This window comes from Pristiophorus japonicus, chromosome 18, assembly GCF_044704955.1.
Source record: "Pristiophorus japonicus isolate sPriJap1 chromosome 18, sPriJap1.hap1, whole genome shotgun sequence".
Lineage (NCBI taxonomy): Eukaryota > Metazoa > Chordata > Chondrichthyes > Pristiophoridae > Pristiophorus > Pristiophorus japonicus.
The window spans coordinates 103090546-103116741 of record NC_091994.1 but is presented as its reverse complement, the minus strand read 5'-3'; the positions used below and the strand labels follow the sequence as shown (position 1 = coordinate 103116741).

The 26196-nt window shown below is 46.7% G+C and overlaps 1 protein-coding gene across 1 annotated transcript in view; it reads right to left on the bottom strand.

Annotated features, from left to right (window-relative positions):
* Nucleotides 1-23448, bottom strand: part of espn (espin) — a 196131-nt gene extending 172683 nt beyond the window's left edge. The window contains exons 1-2 of the mRNA XM_070861017.1: nt 23155-23448; nt 6825-7018 (exon numbers count right to left, since the gene is read on the bottom strand). Of these exons, the coding sequence (XP_070717118.1) occupies nt 6825-7018; nt 23155-23448 (488 nt within the window). The remainder of the gene's footprint in view (nt 1-6824; nt 7019-23154) is intronic.
* Between the last annotated feature and the right edge of the window lie 2748 nt (nt 23449-26196).

The following is a 26196-nucleotide window of genomic DNA, read 5'->3' as shown; positions in this document are numbered from 1 at the left end:
ATTGGGAAGACCGAAGCCACTGTTTTTGGACCCCGCCACAAACTTCCTTCCCTAGCCACTGACTCCATCCCTCTCCCCAACTTCTCCCCACATGGTTCGCAACTTTAGTGTCATATTTGACCCTGAAATGAGCTTTCGACCACATATCCGCAGCATAACTAAGACCGCCTATTTCCACCTCCGTAACATCACCCATCTCCGCCCTTGCCTCAGCTCATTAACTGCTGAAGCCCTCATCCATGTTTTTGTTACTTCTGGACTTGACTATTCCAATGCACTACTGGCTAGCCTCCCACATTCTACCCTACGTAAACTAGAGGTGATCCAAAATTTGGCTGCCCGTGTCCTAACTCGCACCAAGTCCCGCTCACCACTGTGCTCGCTGACCTACATTGGCTCCCGGTTAAGCAACACCTCAATTTCAAAATTCTCATCCCTGTTTTCAAATCCCTCCATGACCTCGCCCCTCCCTATCTCAGTAATCTCCCTCAGCTCCACAACCCCGCCCCCCACCCCACCCCCACGCCAGGAGATATCTACGTTCCTGTAATTCTGCCCTCTTGAGCATCACTGATTATAATCGCTCAACCATTGTTGTGTCTTCTGTTGTCGAGGCCCTAAGCTCTGGCACTCCCTGCCTAAACCTCTCTGCCTCTCTACCTCTTTCCTCCTTCAAGACGCTCCTTAAAAACTACCTCTTTGACCAAGCTTTTGGTCAGCTGCCCTGATTTCTCCTTATGTGGCTCGGTGTCAAAGTTTTTGTCTCATAATTCTCATGTGAAGCGCTTTGGGACGTTTCACCATGTTTAAGGTGCTATATAAATTCAAGTTTGCTGTAAAGAATAATTTTCCATCACAGGAAGCCATGACAGTCACTGCATTCTAGAGAATAAATGCTGAGTATTTCCACGGGATAGTGGGAAAGCAGGAGAAGAGATTACAGAGTGAGTCCATGTAGGGAAGGGGTCGCTGAATTGCTAAGTGACTATTGTAAACTAGACAATTTTGAATCAAAGTGGAACCATCCTTCTGAAAGGTACAAAGAGGGGACATAAAGATAGATAAAATGCTGTTTTAACTGCTGCAATATATCAAATAACCAAACATTTTTTGCACATTAGTTGGGTCGAGAGTTTGTGAAATTAAATCATCCTCACTCTGTCCTGTACAGTAGATCCCAGTTCAGTGAGAAAGTTAGACCTCTCATGTATTCAAACAGCCCCTTCAGCACAGAAGCAATAAGCGGTTTACATAACTAAAGCATGAACAAAGAGGATACTGTTATCACCCTGCACCACAAGTGCTCTGCAGCCGCTGAACACAGATTGATCGGCACTGGAGTGCAGCAGTGGGAATATTGATGTTCACCAAGTAATTAACCATGCCGTTTGGTTCCTATTGTAACAGGAGATATTCCCATCCACTCTTTCCTTCCCGACGTGGTGCACTGCTGCTCAGAAGTTGCTGTCATCTGGAGTCAGTGGCTGCAGTGTTTGCAGGGCAGGGTCTCAGAGATAGGCTACCTGAAGCCGATGGCAACGACATTGCAAACTTACCGCATTCAATAAATCCAGGTGCTGGCCCAGCATAAAACTAGTCTTTCGAGCGGGCAAAATAAGCAAGTAAGGCAAGATTTCACTGTGTATTCATTGCACTTTAGTCCAGATTTGGAGAAAGACTTTACATGACCTCAGGATGTCGCAAAGCACTTTACAGCCAATGAAGTGCTTTGTGAAGTGTAGTCACTGCTGTAATGTAGGAAACACAGAAGCCAATTTGCGCACAGCAAGCTCCCACTAACAGCCATGTGATTATCACCAGATTATCTGTTTTTAGTGATTTTGGTTGAGAGATTTACATTGGCCTCGGACACCGGGGAGAGCTCACCAACTCATCTTCAAAATAGTGCCATGGGATCTTTTATGTCCACCTGGGAGAGGCAGACAGGGACTCGGTTTAACGTCTCATCAGACAGTGCAGCACTCCCTCAGCACTGCACTGGGAGTGTCACACTGGAAAGTTCTGTTGCTAACTATCGCAGTGATCTTTTGTTTTTTTTCTCCAGGAATTGCCTTCCAGATCGGTTCCCAAGTACAAGACCCAACAGAGATGAAGGGAGAAGTTCCATGATGTTGAGCATCCTTCCTGTATCTGAACTCGTTGGGAGTAGCTGAAGGGAGAATACTTGAAATAGTTGGTCTTAGCGCGGAAAGAAATTTGAAGGTATTTTTCAAACAGATACACGTTCGCCAGCGATTTCCGCGCGGATTCTGCTGATCGTCCCTAGTAACTTCAGTGGACACCCTGGAGAAACGGGACGGCAATGGTTGGAAAATCTCTGGGATTTCTGCCAAAATCAGAGCAGGGGATTGGGGAACCCTCACTGAAATCCCACGGGAGTCCAGCCAGAGGCACTTTGAATGAGAAACATTCCCTCTCGACATATCATTGGATGAGAACCGGAGCTTTTCCCAAAGGAAATTCATTCTAAAAGGCACTTGAAGTCAGACACCTCGTCAACAAGGAGAAGATCCGTGGGAAAGGGCTGGTTGCACAGTGAATGAATAATTCAAATGTTGCTTTTATTGAGAATGTTCCAAGTTTTTTGCCATAGTTTTGGGGATTCCATCCATTTTCTTGTGGAAACCACAAGCCTTGCCTGTAGGTAACAGGCCACATAAAGAATTAGATGCAGCAAGCAGAGAGAGGACAGGCTGATGTCACTTGCAAGCTAGTGAATCCCTTTGTTTTCCACCTTAGCAAAGTGACAAAGTAGCTTCGCTCTGCTTTGTTGACAAATGGAATTTTCCAGCTCTGCTTCTCACGCAAGCACTCTGACAATGCTCTCTCTCTCACACACATACACTCTGACAGTGCTCTCCTCACCCCCAAACACTGACGGTTCTCTCTCTGTCTCTCTCTCACTCACACATGCACAATCTGAAAGTGCTGTCTCTCACACACATTCTCTTTCCGTCTCTGATGCACACATCGACTGTCTGTCTCTCTCTCTCTCTCTCTCCTACAAGCCCCAGGTGGGCAGAGGAAACATTTCGAGGACACCCTCAAAGCCTCCTTGATAAAATGCAACATCCCCACCGGCACCTGGGAGTCCCTGGCAAAAGACCGCTCTAAGTGGAGGAAGTGCATCCGGGAGGGCGCTGAGCACCGAGGGCGTGCAGAAAGCAAGCGCAGGCAGCGGAAGGAGCGTGCGGCAAACCAGTCCCACCCACCCCTTCCCTCAACGACTGTCTGTCCCACCTGTGACAGAGACTGTAATTCTCGTATTGGACTGTACACTCACCTGAGAACTCATTTTTAGAGTGGAAGCAAGTCGACCTCGTTTTGGAGGGACTGCCTATGATGATGACACACATATGTGTTGTGCTGTGCATTCTCTCACACTTAACAGATCTGTCAACTCCGATACATTTGGAGCACAACTTATGCATGTGCTAAAAAGGACCCCGGCAGCTTTGGGTGGGTGTCCTTGCCGCCTGCGCCGGGCAGGTCAGCTCCAGGGCGGGTAATGCTTTTATTAGGTGGTTGCCCCAGATGCCTGAAAATCGTACGAGGTTAATATGGCATCGGATGATTTTCAGGTGACCTTGGGATATTTTTGCCCCCATTTTTCATTCAGAAAATGGGTGCCAGTGCCAATTTTACACTATATGTCACTTATATATTCATTGTTTAATAGATTTGTTAGGTAGTTCATAGCCAAAGCCATGTTGTGACAATATGCATATTCTATTGTTTTTGAAGTCAAGGACCGTACAATAAGCCAAAATATAGTAAAAATATATAGTAACAAAGATTTCTTTTCAATCCCTTGGTTCGCTACAATTATCTAAATACAGGGCAGGTAAAGGCAAACTCCAATTCAGAGGCAACAAGGACTCATTTGTGGGAATGATTCTCAATGGCGAAAATAGAATCATAGAAAGATACAGCACAGGAGGGCTCCATTTGGCCCACTGTGCCTGTGCTGGCTCTTTGAAAGAGTTACCCAATTAGTCCCATTCCCCCTGCTCTTTCCCTGTATATCCTTTCCCCCCCCCCCCCCCCGCCTCCCCTCTGCCCTTTAAGCAGTTATTCAATTCCCTTGTGAATCTGAGGAAAGTATCTGAGGTTAAAAACCTAACAAAGTCACAGTGGCCAGGAACTTCCTCGGAACGATCCCGCTCTGCCGTTATAACTGCACTGGAAGTTTGGCAGAAACTCATTCTGGTGTTACGGTGGTGGGGCCCACATCAGCTCCAAGGAAATTCCTGGCACAACAGGTTTGTGGATTATTGACCAGCGCTGTTTGGGTGCTAGAAATAATTTACATTTCTCTTTATTTCCTTATCTCAAAATTTTAACTTATTTTAGTTTCATTTTTCACAAGAAATTACTCATTTTAATTTAATGATGAAAATACTAAGCCACGACTCATTATAGTCCACAAAAACAACACTGACTGAAGGCCTTCTCTCTCGCTCTCTCATCATAACTCAGCATTTTTTCTCATTCACTCTGATGAGAAACAGCGTCCAGAGCAGTAACTTAAGACATGCACAAGATACGGGGCATCCTTGTGGTCAGAACGCAGGGTATCTCCTGTCAGTACTCCATACATTCCCTTCCTGTGACTTTTCTATAATGGTAAACAGGGCGATCAGTTTAACACAAACAGGAACATAGGAACAGGAGTAGGCCATTCAGCCCCTCGAGCCTGTTAAACCAATCAATTAGATCATGGCCGACGTTCCCTCTAATTTTTTTCCCCCTGCGTGGGCCCTTTAAATTTGCAGCGCGGCCGTGCACGTGCGGTATGTCTTCCTGCGGCAGCAGCTGGTCAACGGACTGCGCAAGACCTTAGGATCGGTGCGTGGGACTTCGGGATCGGTGAGCGGGACATCGATCGGTGCGCAAGACATCGATCGGTGTGTGGGACCTTAGGATCCGTGCGGGGATCCCGATCCGTGCGCGGGACCTCGATCCGTGCGCGGGACCTTGATCCGTGCGCGGGATCTCGCAGTTGGAGTGTGGGACCACAGGATTGGTGCGCGGGATCTCAATCGGTGCGCGGGACCTCGATCGGTACGCAGGACATCACGATCCGTGCGCGGGACCTTGATCCGTGCGCGGGATAACGCGATCGGTGTATGGGACCACAGGATCGATGCGCAGGATCTGGCGATCGGTGCGCGGGATCTCACGATCGGTGCGTGGGACATCGCGATCAGTGCGCGGGATCTTGCGTTTGGTGCGCGGGACCTCGATCAGTGTGCGGGACATCACAATCAGTTCCTTTAGGGGGAACGCTGATCATGGATGATCTGTATCTGAACTCCATCTACCCGCTTTCATTCTGTAACTCTTAATAAGGGGTTATTACACTTGCCTCACAAAAAATCTATCAGTTTCAGTTTTTTAATTTTCAATTGACCCCCAAGCCTCAACAGCTTTTTGGAGGAGAGAGTTCCAGAGTTCCACTACCAATGTTTCCTCTAATTTTGTTAGGAGCCGCGCAGCCCCTTTAAGGGGCTAGTCAGGCCATTTAAAATACCGCACTTGTGCGGTTTTATATTGAAAGGCTGGCTGCGCCAGGGAGTGCTGTGCGGTTGTGTGGCTGCACAGCTTACACGGAACATTTTCCACTACCCTTTGTGTGAAGAAGTGCTTCCTGACAACACTCTTGAACGGCCTGGCTCTAATTTTAAAGTAATGCCCCCCCCCCCCCCACCCTCCTTGTTCTGGCCTCCTCCCACCAGAGGAAATAGTTACTTTTTATCTACCCTATCAAATCCTTTAAGCATCTTAAACACCTCAAGTAGATCACCCCTTAATCTTCTACACTCACGGGAACGTAAGGCTAGTCTACGCAACCTGTCCTCATTCCCGCTATCATTCTGGTGAAAACCTCACAGCAGCATCGACCCAGCGCAACAGAGGAGAAACGTCAAACAAATGATATTTCAATTAATGGCGGGAAAGCGGGGCCTGCCCTGTTGCAGGCGCACAACCTTCCCGCGCCCGATTTTCCTCCATGATGACCCTTTTTTGTCCAAATGTAATAGGAGCAAAATCTGCCAACCGTATCGAGAATGTTAAAGCTTTGCACCTGTGCTGGCTTTCCTTTGAACGGAGCCCAAATTTCAAGGATCCTAAAACCATCAGTAGTCACACTTGACCTCACTTTGCCCAATTCTCCACAAAGGCAGCAAGTAACTGCACAGATACTGTAACAACACACGCTCGAGGAACAGCACTTCATCCTTCGTTTCGGCCCTTTACAGCCTTCTGGACTCAACATCGAGTTCAACAATTTCAGACCATAACCTCTGCCCATAATATTTTTTCTTCCCCTTTCCTCCTTTTTTACAAACCCCCCTCCCATTTTTTTCCCTTTCCCATGGCAACCGGTGATGATTCTGCCATTCACACCCCATCTAGACTCATCTTTTGTTTCCTAACTTGTGCCATTACCATCTCCTTTTTGCCCATCATCCCTTTTGTCTCTCTAATCTCTCCTTCCCTCCACCCTGTCACAGACTTCCCTTTTGTTCTTTCCACCCCTCCCCCTTTCACCACCTTTGCACTTCCTTAAGAATCTGTAACATCTCGAACTTTTCCAGTTCTGACGAAGGGCCACAGACCCGAAACGTTAACTCTGCTGCCTCTCCACAGATGCTGCCTGACCCGCTGAGATTTCCAGCATTTTCTTTCAGATGCCAGCATCCGCAGTATTTTGCTTTTGTACTGTAACCAACGACTTGTTTCAATCACACCGCACCAAGCAACTATCTCAGCTCATCTCGATCCTCCCTATTACTTACTTGGGACAGTGTCCGAGCAGCTGGCGCAGTGATGGTAGGTCGCCTTTGGCGGCAGCGTAATGCACGGGGAGTGCTCCGGTGTCTGTCGCTGATGTTGGGTCACTGCCTGCGCCTTTCAATAACCACTCCGTGATATCGTGGTGCCCGAAGCGTGCAGCGAGGTGCAGAACTGTTGCTCCAGAACTGTCCTTATCCTGCAGAGATTGAAAAAATACATCTGTCAGTCTTTCAGATCCGTGCAGTATTCGAAAGCCATTTCCAAAATGGTTATAACGGCCACAGTTGGAATACTGTGTCCAGTTTTGGTCTCCTCACAGGGTGCGTGATATTGAGGCTTTGGAAAGGGTGCAGAGGATGGCCACGAGATTAATTTCCAATTTGAGGCATATTAGTCAGGCACAGTAGGCTAAAAGAGCTGGGACTGTACACTTTAGAGAAGCGTTGGGTTGATCTGATCGAGGTTTAGAAGATGATGAAGGGAATAGATTGTGTTCGAGGTGACAGTTTGTTCCAATTAAATTAGTCAGGGACGACCTGGGGGGGCGGAAAGGGGAGGGGTCACAATTTAAAGTTGTACAAGGCCAGATGTAGATTAGACGTCAGGAGGTGGTTCTTTTCCCAGACAACAGTGGACCTCTGGTAGAGGCTGCCGGCTCCTACAGTGGCATGGATTTTGCTGTATTCCTTCGAGCAGGACCTGGAACTGTTTCTAGCTGGGGCGGAGATCGCCTTGTACAAAAAGTAGATACAGCATAAAATTATTAGGGCCAGAGTGCTCTCCTGGACTAGTTTTGGTCACGTAAGGGGGTCGGAGAGGGATTTCCCAAATTCTTTTCCCTCCAAATTGGCCTGCAGTTTTGTCTGTTTGTTTTCCTCTCTCTCGAGCCTGTGGTTTCGGGCGGGGTGGAGTGTATATATTATGATGCACAAGGTATCACAATCGTGTGGGACAGGCTGGGTGAACCAGGTCTTTTCCTGTTTGGCTTTGTTCATATGTTAAAAGAAAGGAAAGGCTTGCCTTTATATAGCGCCTTTCATGACCATCGGACGTCCCAAAGCGCTTTACAGCCAATTAAGGACTTTTTGAAGTGTAGTCACAGTTGTAATATAGGAAGTGCAGCAGCCAGTTTGCACACAGCAAGCTCCCACAAACAGCAATGTGAAAATGACAAAGTTTTAATTGAGGGATAAATATTGGCCAGGACACCAGGAATAATTGCCCTACTGTTCTTCGAAATAGTGCCATGGGATCTTTTACATCCACCTGAGAGAGCAGGCAGGACCTCGGTTTAACATCTCATCAGAAAGACAACATCTCTGACAGTGCAGCACTCCCTCAGCACTGCACTGGGAGTGTCAGCCTTGACATTTGTGCTCAAGTCTCTGGAGTGGGACATGAACCCACAACCTTCTGGCTCAGAGGCAAGTGTGCTACCCACTGAGCCACTGGCTGACGCACTTCGTAAATCCTACCAAGCATGTCGAGTACTTCAGTACTGTTGACAGGTTCTCAGTATGCGCAATGTGATGAAAAAGGGAGTCTATAGAGACGAGGTGCCACTTGGGATTAGCATGCCACCCCGTCACCTCTGAGACTCGCTCAGAATGATGGGATGAAACTCTCCTCCCCCGTGCGTGGCAGTAACACGCCTACAGAGATAAGTTTGGATATTCTAAGTTCTTAGTGGCTCTACACCCACAACACAAAACTGCTCACAAGCTGGCAACTTCACCCAAAAGCATCAATGACAATTTACAGTTGTCTACTCCTGCCTATTTAGGAAGACATCCGGAAGCACTTCACAGGAGGACCATAGAAACATAGAAACATAGAAAATAGGTGCAGGAGCAGGCCATTCAGCCCTTCTAGCCTGCACCGCCATTCAATGAGTTCATGGCTGAACATGAAACTTCAGTACCCCCTTCCTGCTTTCTCGCCATACCCCTTGATCCCCCGAGTAGTAAGGACTTCATCTAACTCCCTTTTGAATATATTTAGTGAATTGGCCCCAAACACTTTCTGTGGCAGAGAATTCCACAGGTTCACCACTCTCTGGGTGAAGAAGTCTCTCCTCATCTCGGTCCTAAATGGCTTACCCCTTATCCTTAGACTGTGACCCCTGGTTCTGGACTTCCCCAACATTGGGAACATTTTTCCTGCATCTAACCTGTCTAAACCCGTCAGAATTTTAAACGTTTCTATGAGGTCCCCTCTCATTCTTCTGAACTCCAGTGAATACAAGCCCAGTTGATCCAGTCTTTCTTGATAGGTCAGTCCCACCATCCCGGGAATCAGTCTGGTGAATCTTCGCTGCACTCCCTCAATAGCAAGAATGTCCTTCCTCAAGTTAGGAGACCAAAATTGTACACAATACTCCAGGTGTGGCCTCACCAAGGCCCTGTACAACTGTAGCAACACCTCCCTGCCCCTGTACTCAAATCCCCTCGCTATGAAGGCCAACATGCCATTTGCTTTCTTAGCCGCCTGTTGTACCTGCATGCCAACCTTCAATGACTGATGTACCATGACACCCAGGTCTCGTTGCACCTTCCCTTTTCCTAATCTGTCACCATTCAGATAATAGTCTGTCTCTCTGTTTTTACCACCAAAGTGGATAACCTCACATTTATCCACATTATACTTCATCTGCCATGCATTTGACCACTCACCTAACCTATCCAAGTCACTCTGCAGCCTCATAGCATCCTCCTCGCAGCTCACACTGCCACCCAACTTAGTGTCATCCGCAAATTTGGAGATACTACATTTAATCGCCTCGTCTAAATCATTAATGTACAATGTAAACAGCTGGGGCCCCAGCACAGAACCTTGCGGTACCCCACTAGTCACTGCCTGCCATTCTGAAAAGTACCCATTTACTCCTACTCTTTGCTTCCTGTCTGACAACCAGTTCTCAATCCACATCAGCACACTACCCCCAATCCCATGTGCTTTAACTTTGCACATTAATCTCTTGTGTGGGACCTTGTCGAAAGCCTTCTGAAAGTCCAAATATACCACATCAACTGGTTCTCCTTTGTCCACTTTACTGGAAACATCCTCAAAAAATTCCAGAAGATTTGTCAAGCATGATTTCCCCTTCACAAATCCATGCTGACTTGGACCTATCATGTCACCATTTTCCAAATGCGCTGCTATGACATCCTTAATAATTGATTCCATCATTTTACCCACTACTGAGGTCAGGCTGACCGGTCTATAATTCCCTGTTTTCTCTCTCCCTCCTTTTTTAAAAAGTGGGGTTACATTGGCTACCCTCCACTCCATAGGAACTGATCCAGAGTCAATGGAATGTTGGAAAATGACTGTCAATGCATCCGCTATTTCCAAGGCCACCTCCTTAAGTACTCTGGGATGCAGTCCATCAGGCCCTGGGGATTTATCGGTCTTCAATCCCATCAATTTCCCCAACACAATTTTCCGACTAATAAAGATTTCCCTCAGTTCCTCCTCCCTACTAGACCCTCTGACCCCTTTTATATCCGGAAGGTTGTTTGTGTCCTCCTTAGTGAATACCGAACCAAAGTACTTGTTCAATTGGTCTGCCATTTCTTTGTTCCCCGTTATGACTTCCCCTGATTCTGACTGCAGGGGACCTACTAACCTTTTTCTCTTTACATACCTATAGAAACTTTTGCAATCCGCCTTAATGTTCCCTGCAAGCTTCTTCTCGTACTCCATTTTCCCTGCCCTAATCAAACCCTTTGTCCTCCTCTGCTGAGTTCTAAATTTCTCCCAGTCCCCAGGTTCACTGCTATTTCTGGCCAATTTGTATGCCACTTCCTTGGCTTTAATACTATCCCTGATTTCCCTAGATAGCCACGGTTGAGCCACCTTCCCTTTTTTATTTTTACGCCAGACAGGAATGTACAATTGCTGTAATTCATCCATGCGGTCTCTAAATGTCTGCCATTGGCCATTCACAATCAACCCCTTAAGTATCATTCGCCAATCTATCCTAGCCAATTCACGCCTCATACCTTCAAAGTTACCCTTCTTTAAGTTCTGGACCATGGCCTCTGAATTAACTGTATCATTCTCCATCCTAATGCAGAATTCCACCATATTATGGTCACTCTTCCCCAAGGGGCCTCGCACAATGAGATTGCTAATTAGTCCTCTCTCATTACACAACACCCAGTCTAAGATGGCCTCCCCCCTAGTTGGTTCCTCGACATATTGGTCTAGAAAACCATCCCTTATGCACTCCAGGAAATCCGTATTGCTTCCAGTTTGGTTAGCCCAATCTATGTGCATATTAAAGTCACCCATTATAACTGCTGCACCTTTATTGCATGCACCCCTAATTTCCTGTTTGATGCCCTCCCCAACATCACTACTACTGTTTGGAGGTCTGTACACAACTCCCACTAACGTTTTTTGCCCTTTGGTGTTCTGCAGCTCTACCCATATAGATTCCACATCATCCAAGCTAATGTCTTTCCTAACTATTGCATTAATCTCCTCTTTAAGTAGGAAAGACCTTCGGAGAGGTGATTGGAGGCACGGTCAAAGAAGCAGGTTTTGAGCTGGCTTTTGGAAGACGGTGGAAAAAGGTGGCAAAGAAAATAGCTTGAGAGAGTGAAAATATAACGGTGCATTTACATTCCCAAGTTTAGTGTTGCCAAGCAGAAACCTGGGCATCGTGGAAGTTTAAACATCAGTGAGTTATGGCCAAAGCCACTTACGTTCGTGATTTCCGTGATCTTTTACACTGGCGTAAACGTAAATTCGCCCGGATCAGGCCCCGCCCACAAAATTGGCCCCGCCTCCAGGCCGATATTGTGAGATTCCACCAATTGCGCTGGATTGGGAAGACTCTTCAAATTGCGCTCATTTTCTTGTGCGCAAAGGCTCTAGTAGGCACGTTTGAAAAGTTTTTTCACGTTCAAAAAATATTTAATTTACTAAAAAAATTAGTACCAACGAAACTATTAAATGGTTCCGTGCAGTTTTTAAAAAGTAATTTTCAGTGATTTTAATTCGGGTTACTCACAGGTGGAGGACTGGACACTCATTAAAAATACTCATTTTTGGTGATAAACCCATTTCCAGCTGCATTAATAAAACTGCACCAGGTTACCATTCTTAACTACATCGAGAAATACTTTCTAATGGAAAAAAAGAAACAATTACATTCTATTACGATGCTGATTGCATTTGGTCATGAAGATTTTGCAGTTGTGATTACACACATGAATTTTATCAGAAACTTGATCTGTAACATAAACAGCGCAGCTTCAAACAACAACAACAACTCGTACTTAAATACTAGCCTTTAACATCGTAAAACGTCCCAAGGTGCTTCACAGGAGTGTTATAATACAAACATTTGACATTTAAGCGCATTTTAGGAGGGCGCTGAGCACCTCAAGTCTCATCGTCGAGAGCATGCAGAAATCAAGCGCAGGCAGTGGAAAGAGCATGCGGCAAAACAGTCCCACCCTCCCTTACCCTCAACCACTATCTGTCCCACCTGTGACAGAGACTGTGGTTCTCGTATTGGACTGTTCAGCCACTCGTGTTAAGAGTGGAAGCAAGTCTTCCTCGATTCCGAGGGACTGCCGATGATGATGATGATGGATGCAATTTTCCAATTGCGCCCAAAGCAGAAACTCTACCCTCTGGAGTGTAAATCAGGTGCCAAGGCTCAAATTTAATGCCAAGCAAAGCAGAGAGTACCAGAGACCACGTCCTCCAGGCACTCTCACTCAGCTTCCTGCTACCGTCAAGTCAGATCCTGATGCTAGATCCAGGCTACATTTACACTGTAACTTTTGTGTTGATACAAAGCCAAACCACTTCAGAGAGTGTAGGAAATAAGGGCATAAAATTGGAGGGGATAAAATCTGGTAGCACCTGGCACAACACCCGCCCCCACCCACACTGCAACTCTGCCTCACCTTACTTAACCCACAACTCTTCCACCGCAGGCACTCGTGTGCACACACATGCAGACACTGGTCTGTGTCGGGCTTTATAAAGGCCTGATCACTTGATCAGCTCCACTGGGCAGACACGAGACTCCCAAAGCAGGCGCTCTATTTGGAACTCCTTCATGGCAAACGAGCCAAAGGTGGGCAGTGGAAACGTTACAAGGACACCCTCAAAGCCTCCCTGATAAAGTGCAACATCCCCACTGATACCTGGCAGTTCCTGGCCAAAGACCACTCTAAGTGGAGAAAGTGCATCCGGGAGGGCGCTGAGCACCTCGAGTCTCATCGCCGAGAGCATGCAAAAATCAAGCGTGCGGCAAACCTGTCCCACCCACCCCTTCCCTCAACGACTATCTGTCCCACCTGCGACAGGGACTGTGGTTCTCATATTGGACTATTCAGCCACCTAAGGACTTATGTTAAGAGTGGAAGCAAGTCTTCCTCGATTCCAAGGATCTGCCTATGAAAGACCTGCAGCAGTTTTACAATGCCCATATCCCAAGAGCTAGTTGCGTATTCTAGTCCTTGCAATGCGCTGATGCTGCACTGTTGCATCGAAAGTAATCTACTTGAACTAAATATAGACACCTCTAAACCTGCCATAATACAGCTAACACCACAGCAGGGCATCAGTTTATTGCTGGATTACACAAAGCAAATTAACAATTCATGCCTGACAAGTGTTTTATTTCTCTGTCACACATGTATCTAGCAAAATAGCACAGGTACTATACTCAACCTCTCACTATATAGTATCCTTTAATATAAAGTAAGACTTGGATTTATATAGCGCCTTTCACGACCACCGGGCGTCTCAAAGTGCATTACAGTCAATGAAGTATTTTTTGGAGTGTAGTCACTGTTGTAATGTGGGAAACGTGGCAGCCAATTTGCGTACTGCAAGCTCCCACAAACAGCAATGTGATAGATGAAGTAATTTATAAATGGTTTCAAACACCATTCTCCACTTTTAAAGGCTCCTCAAAACCTACTTTGACTATGCTTTCTGTCACCTCCTTTTCTCCTGTTGGGATTATTTGCGATGTTGAGCTTTTAGTTTGATTTGACCATATGATTGTTATATTAATAGTGTCCTTTAATGGGACACCCGTTGTGGTGAGTCTTGTTAGCTTATTGATCCATCAAAAAAGCCCAACCTTCTCCTCAATGCCCAGTTCCTGTTGGTAAACTGCTTCGGGATGTTTTGCAAAGTTAAAGGTGCCACACAAGGGCAAGTTGCTGCTGAGTGAAAACGTTTTACGTTCAGTAGCTCAACTCTGCTCCATCTCACAGATTGACCTACATCTCCCATCTGGCTCCAACCGGTTCTTAATTGAAAGATAGAGGCATTAATAAGTTCTCACACACACACACACACTGGACAGTAACCAGGTATCGTAAAACTCACTGTATCCCCACCCCCAACCTCCCCGACCCAGTGGGGCGATCACAGGGCACCACAGCTGGAATCAGTTTTGACTATCCAGTAATATAGATGGAGATACATTGCGCTGAACTTTATTATTTGTTTAATTTTTCTCTCTAAAAGGGCAATGCTTCAACAGAATAAAGAGATTAATGGACTTTCTATCTCAGAAATATTTTGAGACAGTAATCAATCAAAATATATTAATTTTTAGGGGATCAAGTCAGTTAAAGAAAGACTGTGCCTTTATGGAGCACCTTTCATGACCTCAGGATATCCCAAAGCACATTTACAGCCAATGAAGTACTCTCTGAAGTGTAATCACTGTTGTAATGTTGGAAATACGGCAGCCAAATTGCGCACAGCAAGCTCCCAAAAACGGCAATGTGATAATGACCAAATAATCTGTGTTTTAGTGATGTTAACTGAGGGATAAATATTGACCAGGTCACTAAGGATAAATCCCCAGCTCTTCTTCCAAATAGTGCCATGGGACCTCGGTTTAACATCTCATCCAAAAGACAGCACTCCCTCAGCACGGCACTGGGAGTATCAGCCTAGATTTCTGTGTTGAAGTCTCTGGAGTGCAACTTGAACCCACAACCTTCTGACTCAGAGGCAAGTGTGCTAACCACTGAGCCACGGTGACACCTATAATTACAATACTTAACGTTTTGGTATTCCTGCCTCACTCGGCAGCATTGTAATAAATATTGTTTGTGCACTAGGGAATGAGGACTTTAAATTGAAACACGTAAAAATATAATTAAGTTCCTGACGAGGCCTTAAATAGATCCCAATTAGTCTTGTGTTTGCCACATGACTCCAGGGGCACCTTCCAACAGTTCCAATTGCGTCAGTGATAAGCATAAATTGAATTTCAGGAAAGCAATGTTCTTGTGCCTTCTGATGCTCATTAAATAACTGTACATGAGAAGCAAATCTCAGCGTTTCCCAGATGATGGTCAGATCCTTCCTGCATTTTTCACCGGTAATTCTCCTGCTTTCTTAATGATTTCCCTATATATTGTCCCCGTGATAATGAGCATGCACCAAGGAAAGTATGGAGGTCATCAAATTGCTCTAATATTTTACTGGTGGGATCATGTCACACTCCAGAGACTTAAGCACATAATCTTGGCAGAGTGCTGCACTGTCACAGGTACCATCTTTGAGATGAGACGTTAGACCGAGGCCCCGTCTGCCCCTCTCAGGTGGACGTAAAAGGTCCCATGGCACAATTTCAAAGAAGAGCAGGGGAGTTATCCCCGGTGGCCTGGCCAATATTTGTCCCTCAACTAACATCGCTAAAAACAGATTATCTGGTCATTATCACAGTGCTGTTTGTGGGCCCTTGCTGTGCGCAAATTGGCTGCTGCGTTTCCCACATTATAACAGTGACGACACTTCAAAAAGTACTTGCTTTGGGACATCCTGAGGTTGTGAAAAGCGCTGTACAAATGCAAGTCTCCATATTCCAAAAAGGATATAGAGGCACCAGTTCTAAAAAGGTTTACCGGAATGATACCAAAGCTGAGAGGTTAATAAAATAACATAAGAAATAAGAGCAGGAGTAGGCCATACGGGCCCTCGAGCCTGCACCACCATTCAATAAGATCATGGCTAATCTGATCATGGACTCAGCTCCACTTCCCCACCCACTTCCCATAATCTCTTATCATTTAAGAAACTGAATAAATTTAAGACAGAAGTAGACAATGTCCCTGCTTCCACAGCTCTCTGAGGCAGCGAATTCCACAGATTCACAACTCTCTGAGAGAAGAAATTTCTCCTCATCTCAGTTTTAAATGGGCGGCCCCTTATTCTAAGATCATGCCCTCTAGTTCTAGTCTCCCCCATCAGTGGAAACATCTTCTCTGCATCCACCTTGTCAAGCCCCCTCATAATCTTATACATTTCAATAAGCTTCCCTCTTATTCTTCGGAATTCCAATGAGTAGAGGCCCAACCTATTCAACCTTTCCTCATAAGTCAACCTCCTCATCTCCGGAATCAACCGAGTGAACCTTCTCTGAACTGCCTCCAAAGCAAGTATATCCTTTCGTAAATATGGAAACCAAAACTGCACGCAGTATTGCAAGTGTGGCCTCACCAATACCCTGTATAACTGTAGCAAGACTTCCCTGTATCTTTTTTCTATAGAAAAGGGAAGGCTGAGGGGTGACTTAACAGAGGTCTTTAAAATTATGAAGGGATTTGATAGGGTAGGCATAAAGAAGGTGTTCAAAAGTAGGGGTCATAAATATAAGATAGTCCCGAATAAATATAATAAGGAATTCAGAAGAAACTTCTTTACCCAGAGAATGGTGTGAATGTGGAACTTGCTACCACAGGGAGCAGTTGAGGTGAATAACATAGATGTCTTTAAGAGGAAGGTAGGTAAGTATATGAGGGAGAAAGGAATAGAAGGATATGCTGACAGGGTGAGATGAAGTCGGGTGGGAGGAGTCTTGTGTGGAGCATAAACACCGGCAAAGACCAGTTGGGCCGAATGGCCTGTTTCTGCGCTGTACATTCTATGTTGTTCTGTGTAATTTATAATCAGTCCATATTCTTGTACTAAAAAATGCTTAAAAGAAATCTCCTATTTTATTTCAATCATTCCCCCCTTGTCCTCCTAGTTGTTGGATGTAGGAGGAAGTTACAGAGAATATTGTGTTCCTAACACAGATGAGGCTGCACACAGGAAGGTTAAAGTAACAGTGACCTCAGTCTTCAATAAGACACTTCAGAGTGAGGAACAGACCTTAGGGGCCGGTTTATATACAGTGCTCCCTTTGCAGATACACATGCTTTACAGATACACAACATCACTTCCCCCCCCGCCAAAGTCAAAGTGAAAACTATTTACAAGGTGAAGCGGTCGGGAGCCTTTCTCTCACTGGTGGACCGCCTCGGTACAAATGTCTGTTCTGGTGTGTTGGCTGTGCCCTCGCTGGGCTGGCGTGTTGTTGGCCCTGCAGGGCTGCTAGGTGAGCCTGGCCTTGATGGGCTGTTGGGCATGATGGGTTCGATTTCCTGGTCCGGCGTGGTGTCGTTGATCCTTTGGGTGTGTGTTGTGGGCTCGAAAAAGGTGGTGTCTGCTGTGGGTTGTTCAGGGCAGTCTGTGAACCGCAGCCTCGTTTGGTCCAGGTGCTTTCTGCAAATTTGTCCATTTTCTAGTTTGACTACAAACACCCGACTCCCTTCTTTAGCTATCACCGTGCCCGCGATTCACTTGGGACCATGCCCATAGTTTAGCACATACACAGGGTCATTCAGATCAATTTCCCGTGACACAGTGGCGCGACCATCGTTTACATTTTGTTGCTGCCGCCTGCTCTCTACCTGATCATGCAGGTTGGGGTGAACCAGCGAGAGTCTGGTTTTAAGTATCCTTTTCATGAGTAGCTCAGCCGGGGACACCCCTGTGAGCGAGTGGGGTCTCGTGCGATAGCTGAGCAGTACTCGGGACAGGCGAGTTTGGAGTGAGCCTTCTGTGACTCGTTTGAGGCTCTGTTTGATGGTTTGTACTGCCCGCTCTGCCTGCCCATTGGAGGCCGGTTTAAACGAGGCGAGGTGACATGTTTAATCCCATTGCGGGTCATGAATTCTTTAAATTCGGCACTGGTGAAACATGGCCCGTTATCACTGACCAGTATGTCAGGCAGGCCGTGGGTGGCAAACATGGCCCTCAGGCTTTCAATGGTGGCAGTGGCGGTGCTTCCTGACATTATGTCACATTCAATCCATTTTGAAAAAGCATCCACTACCACCAGGTACATTTTACCGAGAAATGGGCCCGCATAGTCGACATGGATCCTTGACCATGGTCTGGAGGGCCAGGACCACAAACTTAGTGGTGCCTCTCTGGGCGCGTTGCTCAACTGAGTACATACGTTGCATTGCCGTACACAGGACTCTAAGTCAAAGTCGATACCAGGCCACCACACGTGGGACGTGGCTATCGCTTTCATCATTACTATACCCGGGTGTGTGCTGTGGAGATCCGAGATGAACGTCTTCCTGCCCTTTTTTGGTAACACTACGCGGTTACCCCACAACGGGCAATCTGCCTGAATGGACAGCTCATCCTTTCGCTGCTGGAACGGCTTGATTGGCTCTTGCATTTCAACGGGGATGCTGGCCCAGCTCCCATGCAGTACACAGTTTTTTTACTAGGGACAACAGAGGATCTTGACTGGTCCAAGGCCTAATCTGGCGGGCCGTGACAGGTGATTTTTCATTTTCAAACGCTTCCATGACCATCAGTAAGTCTGCGGGCTGCGCCACCATCAACAAGTTTGCAGGCTGCGCCATTTCCACCCCCATGGTGGGCAATGGTAGCCGACTGAGAGCATCCGCACAGTTCTCGGTGCCTGGCCTGTGGCAGATGGTATAGTTATATGCTGATAGCGCGAGTGCCCACCTTTGTATGCGGGCTGAGGCATTAGTATTTATCTCCTTGTTTTCAGGGAACAGGGATGTGAGGGGCTTGTGATCAGTTTCCAGCTCAAATTTGAGGCCAAACAGGGACTGATGTATTTTCTTTACCCCAAACACACACGCTAATGCCTCTTTCTCAATCATGCGGTAGGCCCTCTCAACCTTAGACACGCTCCTGGAAGCATAGGGGACAGGTTGCAACTTCCCCGCAACGTTAGCTTGTTGTAATACACACCCGACTCTGTACGACGACGCGTCACATGCTAGCACAAGTCTTTTACACGGGTTATACAATACAAGCAGCTTGTTGGAGCATAAAATGTTTCTGGCTTTCTCAAAAGCAATTACTTGTTTTTTTTCCCCATACCCAGTTTTCACCTTTGCGCAATAACACATGTAGGGGCTCTAAAAGGGTGCTTAACCCCAGTAGGAAGTTACCAAAATAGTTCAGGAGTCCCAGGAACGACCGCAGCTCCATGACGTTCTGTGGCCTGGGCGCGTTCCTGATAGCCTCTGTCTTAACGTCTGTGGGCCGAATGTCGTCCGCCGCGATCTTTCTCCCCAAAAACTCCACTTCTGTTGCCATGAAGACGAATTTCGACCTCTTCAGCCGCAGCCCTACGCAATCCAGTCGCTGGAGGACCTCCTCCAGGTTTTGTAGGTGTTCGGCGGTGTTCCGACCCGTGACCAATATGTCGTCCTGAAAGACCACCATGTGTGGTACCATGTTTCTCTGGAAGATCGCTGCAGCCGACCAAATTCCAAACGGGCATCTGTTGTAGATGAACAGTCCCTTGTGCGTGTTGATGCAGGTGAGGCCCTTCGAAGACTCCTCCAGCTCCTGCGTCATGTAGGCTGAAGTCAGGTCGAGCTTGGTGAATGTCTTGCCTCCTGCTAGCGTCGCAAATAGGTCATCTGCCTTAGGTAGCGGGTATTGGTCCTGTAGCGAGAAACGATTAATAGTTACTTTATAATTGCCGCAAATCCTGACCGTGCGATTACTTTTGAGTACTGGAACAATCGGGCTGGCCCACTCGCTGAATTCCACTGGGGAAATGATGCCCTCGCGTTGCAGCCTGTCCAGCTTGATTTCCACTCTCTTCCTCATCATGTGAGGTACCGCTCGCGGCTTGTGATGAATGGGTCGTGCCTCTGGGACCAAGTGGATCCGCACCTTCGCCCTGGAAAAGTTTCCAATGCCTGGCTCAAAAAGGGAAGGAAATTTGTTAAGAACCTGCATACATGAGGCCTCATCGACATGTGATAGCACTCGGACGTAATCCCAGTTCCAGCGGATTTTGCCCAGCCAGCTCCTTCCAAGCAGTGTGGGGCCATCGCCCGGGACAATCCAGAGTGGCAGTTCGTGCACCGTGCCCTCATAGGTGACCTTGACCATGGCGCTGCCCAGGACAGTGATAAGCTCTTTGGTGTACGTTCTCAGTTTCGTGTGGATGGGGCTCAGGGCTGGTCTGAATGCCTTGTTGTACCACAGTCTCTCAAACATCTTTTTACTCATGATGGATTGGCTGGCACCAGTGTCCAGTTCCATGGCTATGGGTAAGCCATTGAATTTTACGCTTAGTATTATAAGTCGACATTTCGTCAAAAATGTGTGCACCCCGTGTACTTCAGCATCTGCCTCCTCTCTCTGAGGCTCGAAATTGCTTTGATCCACCATGGACCGATCTTCCTCTGCCACGTGGTGGTTAGCAGGTTTTGCAAAGCTTGCAGCTTGTTTGCAAGCTCGTTGGAGGTGCCCCATTGTTCCACAGCTCTTGCGAACATACCCTTTGAAGCAGCATGAATAGGTTGAATGGAAGCCTCCACAACACCAACAAGGTGTGAATTGCCTCACTAATACCCTGTACAGTTGCAGCAGGACCTCCCTGCTTTTGTCCTCCATCCCTCTCGCAATGAAGGCCAACATTCCATTCGCCTTCCTGATTACCTGCTGCACCTGCAAACTAACTTTTTGGGATTCATGCACAAGGACCCCCAGCTCCCTCTGCACCGCAGCATGTTGTAATTTCTCCCCATTTAAATAATATTCCCTTTTACTGTTTTTTTTTCCAAGGTGGATGACCTCACATTTTCCGACATTGTATTCCATCTGCCAAACCTTAGCCCATTCACTTAACCTATCTAAATCTCTTTGCAGCCTCTCTGTGTCCTCTACACAACCCGCTTTCCCACTAATCTTTGTGTCATCTGCAAATTTTGTTACACTACACTCTGTCTCCTCTTCCAAGTCATCTATGTATATTGTAAACAGTTGTGATCCCAGCACCAATCCCTGTGGCACACCACTAACCACCGATTTCCAACCCGAAAAGGACCCATTTATCCCAACTCTCTGCTTTCTGTTAGCCAGCCAATTCTCTATCCATGCTAATACATTTCCTCTGACTCCGCGTACCTTTATCTTCTGCAGTAACCTTTTGTGTGGCACCTTATCGAATGCCTTTTGGAAATCTAAATACACCACATCTATCGGTACACCTCTATCTACCATGCTCGTTATATCCTCAAAGAATTCCAATAAATTAGTTAAACATGATTTCCCCTTCATGAATCCAGGTTGCGTCTGTTTGATTGCACTATTCCTATCTAGATGTCCCGCTATTTCTTCCTTAATGATAGCTTCAAGCATTTTCCCCGCTGCAGATGTTAAATTAACTGGCCTATAGTTACCTGCCTTTTGTCTGCCCCCTCTTGGGTCGGAGGAGGGAATTGTAGGGAACTGGAGGAGTCACATAAAGAAGAAAGAAAGACTAACTTACATTTATATAGCGCCTTTCAAGACCACAGGGCATCTCAAAGTGCTTTACAGCCAATGAAGTACTTTTTGGTGTGTAATCACTGTTGTAATGTGGGAAACGCGGCAGCCAATTTGCGCACAGCAAGCTCCCTCAAACAGTAATGTGATAATGACCAGATAATCTATTTTACTGATGTTGATTGAGTGATAAATATTGGCCAGAACACCGGGGAGAACTGCCCTGCTCTTCTTCGAAACAGTGCCATGGGATCTTTTACGTCCACCTTAGAGAGCAGACGGGGCCTCGGTTTAATGACACATCTGGAAAATGGCACCTCCGACAGTGCAGCACTCCCTCAGCACTGCGCTGGAGTGTCAGCCTAGATTTCTGCGCTCAAGTTCCTAGAGTAGGATTTGGACACACAGCCTTCTGATCCAGAGGCGAGAGAGTGCTGCCCACTGAGCCACAGCTGACACTGGATTACACAGGAAGGGTAACACAGAGAGTAACAGGTTACAAGGAAGAAGTACATAGGAAAATGGTATCCAAGAGGGAATTACACACAGAAAAATGCAACACAGGAGGGAATTGCACAAGGATCAATGGAATGCAGAGAAAGTAACATAACGAATAATGGGAAACAGCAGGAGATTACACAAGGAATAAAGGAGAGCTGTTACTGAGGTCCTCCTGTATTTCATTGCAATACAAGAGCTTGGTTAAGAAAACAGACCCTAGAATTCTCAATCTCATGAAAGGACTTTGTTTTATACCTTACAGGGCAAACACTATCTCATTCAAATGTGATTAACAGGAGAAGCAAGTTAGGGAATAACTACCCAACTCTTGATATTCCCAACTCTTTCTGAAGCCCACATAGGCTCCGTCAGGACACAGTTCAGACCCTACCCATTGTACGGTGAAGAAATGATTAATGGCACAGTTAACATGAGCACATTCAAGGATTTGGATCCCTCTCAATATTCCGGTTTAAATGGTCACAAAAGGATGTAGAGGCACTAGGGAAGGTGCACAAAACCTTTACAGGAATGATAGCAGAGCTGATAGGTTGTAGCTTTTTTCTGTAGAAAAGGGAAGGCTGAAGGGTGACCTAATCGAGGTGCATATTTTTACTATTATTAGCACTATAATGAGCATGATTATGATAATTGAGAAACATTAGAACTCTGTAGGGATTTATTCCCATCAATGGATCCCATTACCATCACAGGGCACTAACATTTATTTACGATCAGAGGCCTAAAGGAACAATTCGAGTGACCTTTCCCCATCCAGCGATGGCCTGAGATCAGTTTCCAAACCACAGCTCCACTGCTCCCAGCTCCTGCCCACTGCCCCCAGCTCCTGTACTCACTGCCCCCAGCTCCTGTCCTCAGCTCCTGCCCCACTGCCCCCAGCTCTTGCCCCCTGCTCCTGTCCCACTGCCCCCAGTTCCTGTCCTCACTGCCCCCAGCTCCTGCCCACTGCCCCAGTTCCTGTCCTCACTGCCCCCAGCTCCTGCTCCACTGCCCCAGCTCCTGCCCCACTGCCACCAGCTCCCGCCCACTACCCCCAGATCCTATCCCCACTGCCCCCAGTTCCTGCCCCACTGCCCTCAGCTCCTGCCCCAATGCCCCAGCTCCTGCCCCAATGCCCCAGCTCCTATCCCCAGTGCCCCCAGCTCCTGCCCCAACTCCTGCCCATTGCCCCCAGCTCCTGCCCCACTGCCCTCAGCCCCTTACCTGTAGCAGGCAGCCCCCTGAGTCGAGCAGCCACTGCAGACAGACCAAGTTGCCGGTGGCCGCCGCGTCGTGCGCCGGAGTTGCGCCGTTCCTGGCTCGCTTGTTGCCGGGCAGTTTCGCTTCCTCCACCAGGAACCGAAGAGCGCTGAGCCTCCCGGAGCGGGCGGCGTGATGGACCGGAGAGGCTCCCAGGTGATCGGACACTTTCTCCTGGATCAAACCCCGACTCTGCAAGTCCTGCAGCGTTTGGAGATCGCCGTTCTTGGCAGCGACCAGGGAGAGATCCAAAACCATGTTCTATGTTGTTTGGGGATTTTGTTTAAATCATTAATTCCAGAACGTCTTCCCCTGCTTCACTTTTTAAGCCTGGCCATTTTACACCGCCGTCTGTTCGCTTGCAAATCCCTCTGGGCTGTGCCATGCTGAATATTTAATCACAGGGGAGCTGAATAATCTATGAAAGAGGCGGCACCAACAACAGTGGACAAACAGCGGTCTCCTCGCTCCCGAAAGCGGCAGAACGCCGCTCAATGTTATCTGTCAAACGTTTGTAGTCCATGGACCTGCTATGTATGAGGGGGATTCAGAATTGTGCTCAATTCAACTGGTCGGCGTTTGGTTTTTATTGCATTGTCCTTTTGAAATACTCATTTTCAGTTGAACACCCTTAAATGGTCCAATTACGTTAAAATAATTTTATCCAACTCAATTGTAACTTCATCAAATTCAGGGCGCACTGGATGTTCCTGTATATCTCAGGGGAATAAAGCATAGAACCACACAAGGCTTGTTAACCCCTCAATTTTAAAATTTTCATCCTCCAATCCCTCCACGGCCTCGCCAATTTTTTAGCCACCGAACAAGGGAAGGGACGGTTCTGGACTTAGTTTTAGGGATTGAAGCTAGGCAGGTGGAAGGTGTATCAGTGGGAGAGCATTTTGGTGCTAGCGATCATAATTCAGTTGGATTTAAAGGTTGTTATGGAAAAGGACAAGGATAGACCAGGAATAAAAGTTCTAAATTGGGGAAAAGCCAATTTTGCTAAGCTGAGACGGGATTTAGCCATCGTGGACTGGAAACAGCTACTGGAAGGTGAATCAGTGTCAGAGCAGTGGGAGGCATTCAAGGAGGAGATCCTGAGGGTTCAGGCCAAACATGTGCCCTTAAAGAAAAAGGGTGAGACTAACAAATCTAGAGCCCCTGGATATCTAGGGACATACAGGGTAGGATAAAGAAAAAAAGGGAGGCTTATGGCAGATACTGAGGGCTAAATACTGCAGAATCTCTACAGGAGTATAAAAAGTGCAGGGGTGCAATTAAAAAGGATATTAGGAAAATAAAGAGAGCATGAAAAATTCTTGGTAAGTAAAGTCAAGGGAAACCCAAAGAGGTTTTATAGATATATTGAGAGCAAGAGGATAACTAAAGAAAGAGTAGGGCCTATTAGAAATCTTAAGGGTAATCTGTGTGTGGAGGTGGGAGACATTGGTATAGTTCTTAATGAATATTTTGGGTCTGTTTTCACACAGGAGAGGGATGAAGCAGACATTGCAATCAGGGAGGAAGAATATGAAATATTAGATGAAATAAACATAGTGAGAGAGGAAGTATTAAGGGGTTCAGCAGCTTTGAAAGTGGATAAATAACCAGGCCCGGATGAAATGTATCCCAGGCTGTTAAGCGAAGCAAAAAAGGAAATAGCAGAGGCCCTGACCATCATTTTCCAATCCTCTCTGGCTACAGGTGTGGTGGCAGGAGTGGAGGACTGCTAATGTTGTACCTTTGTTTAAAAAGAGAGAAAGGGATAGACCGAGTAATTATAGGCCAGTCAGCTTAACCTTAGGAGTGGGAAAATTATTGGAAAGAATTCTGAGGGACAGGATAAATCTAGAAAGACACGGATTAATCAAGGATAGTCAGCACGGATTTGTTAAGGGAAGGTCATGTCTGACTAACTTGATTGAATTTTTTGAGGAGGTAACAAGGAGGGTCAATGAGGGTAGTGCATTTGATGTAGGGTATATGAATTTTAGCAAGGCTTTTGATAAGGTCCCACATGGCAGACTGGTCACGAAAGTAAAAGTCCATGGGATCCAGGGCAAAGTGGCAAGTTGGACCCAGAATTGGCTCGGAGGCAGGAGGCAAAGGGTAATGGTGGATGGGTGTTTTTGTGACTGGAAGGCTGTTTCCAGTGGGGTTCAGCAGGACTCAGTACTAGGTCCCTTTCTTTTTGTGGTATACATCAATGATTTAGATTTGAATCCTTAGGTGGCTGAACAGTCCAATACGAGAATCACAGTCCCTGTCACAGGTGGGACAGACAGTCAATGTAACCCCACTTTTTAAAAAAGGAGGGAGAGAGAAAACAGGGAATTATAGACCGGTCAGTCTGACCTCAGTAGTGGGTAAAATGATGGAATCAATTATTAAGGATGTCATAGCAGTGCATCTGGAAAATGGTGACATGATAGGTCCAAGTCAGCATGGATTTGTGAAAGGGAAATCATGCTTGACAAATCTTCTGGAATTTTTTGAGGATGTTTCCAGTAAAGTGGACAAAGGAGAACCAGTTGATGTGGTATATTTGGACTTTCAGAAGGCTTTCGACAAGGTCCCACACAAGAGATTAATGTGCAAAGTTAAAGCACATGGGATTGGGGGTAGTGTGCTGACGTGGATTGAGAACTGGTTGTCAGACAGGAAGCAAAGAGTAGGAGTAAACGGGTACTTTTCAGAATGGCAGGCAGTGACTAGTGGGGTACCGCAAGGTTCTGTGCTGGGGCCCCAGATGTTTACATTGTACATTAATGATTTAGACGAGGGGATTAAATGCAGTGTCTCCAAATTTGCGGATGACACTAAGTTGGGTGGCAGTGTGAGCTGCGAGGAGGATGCTATTAGGCTGCAGAGTGACTTGGATAGGTTAGGTGAGTGGGCAAATGCATGGCAGATGAAGTATAATGTGGATAAATGTGAGGTTATCCACTTTGGTGGTAAAAACAGAGAGACAGACTATTATCTGAATGGTGACAGATTAGGAAA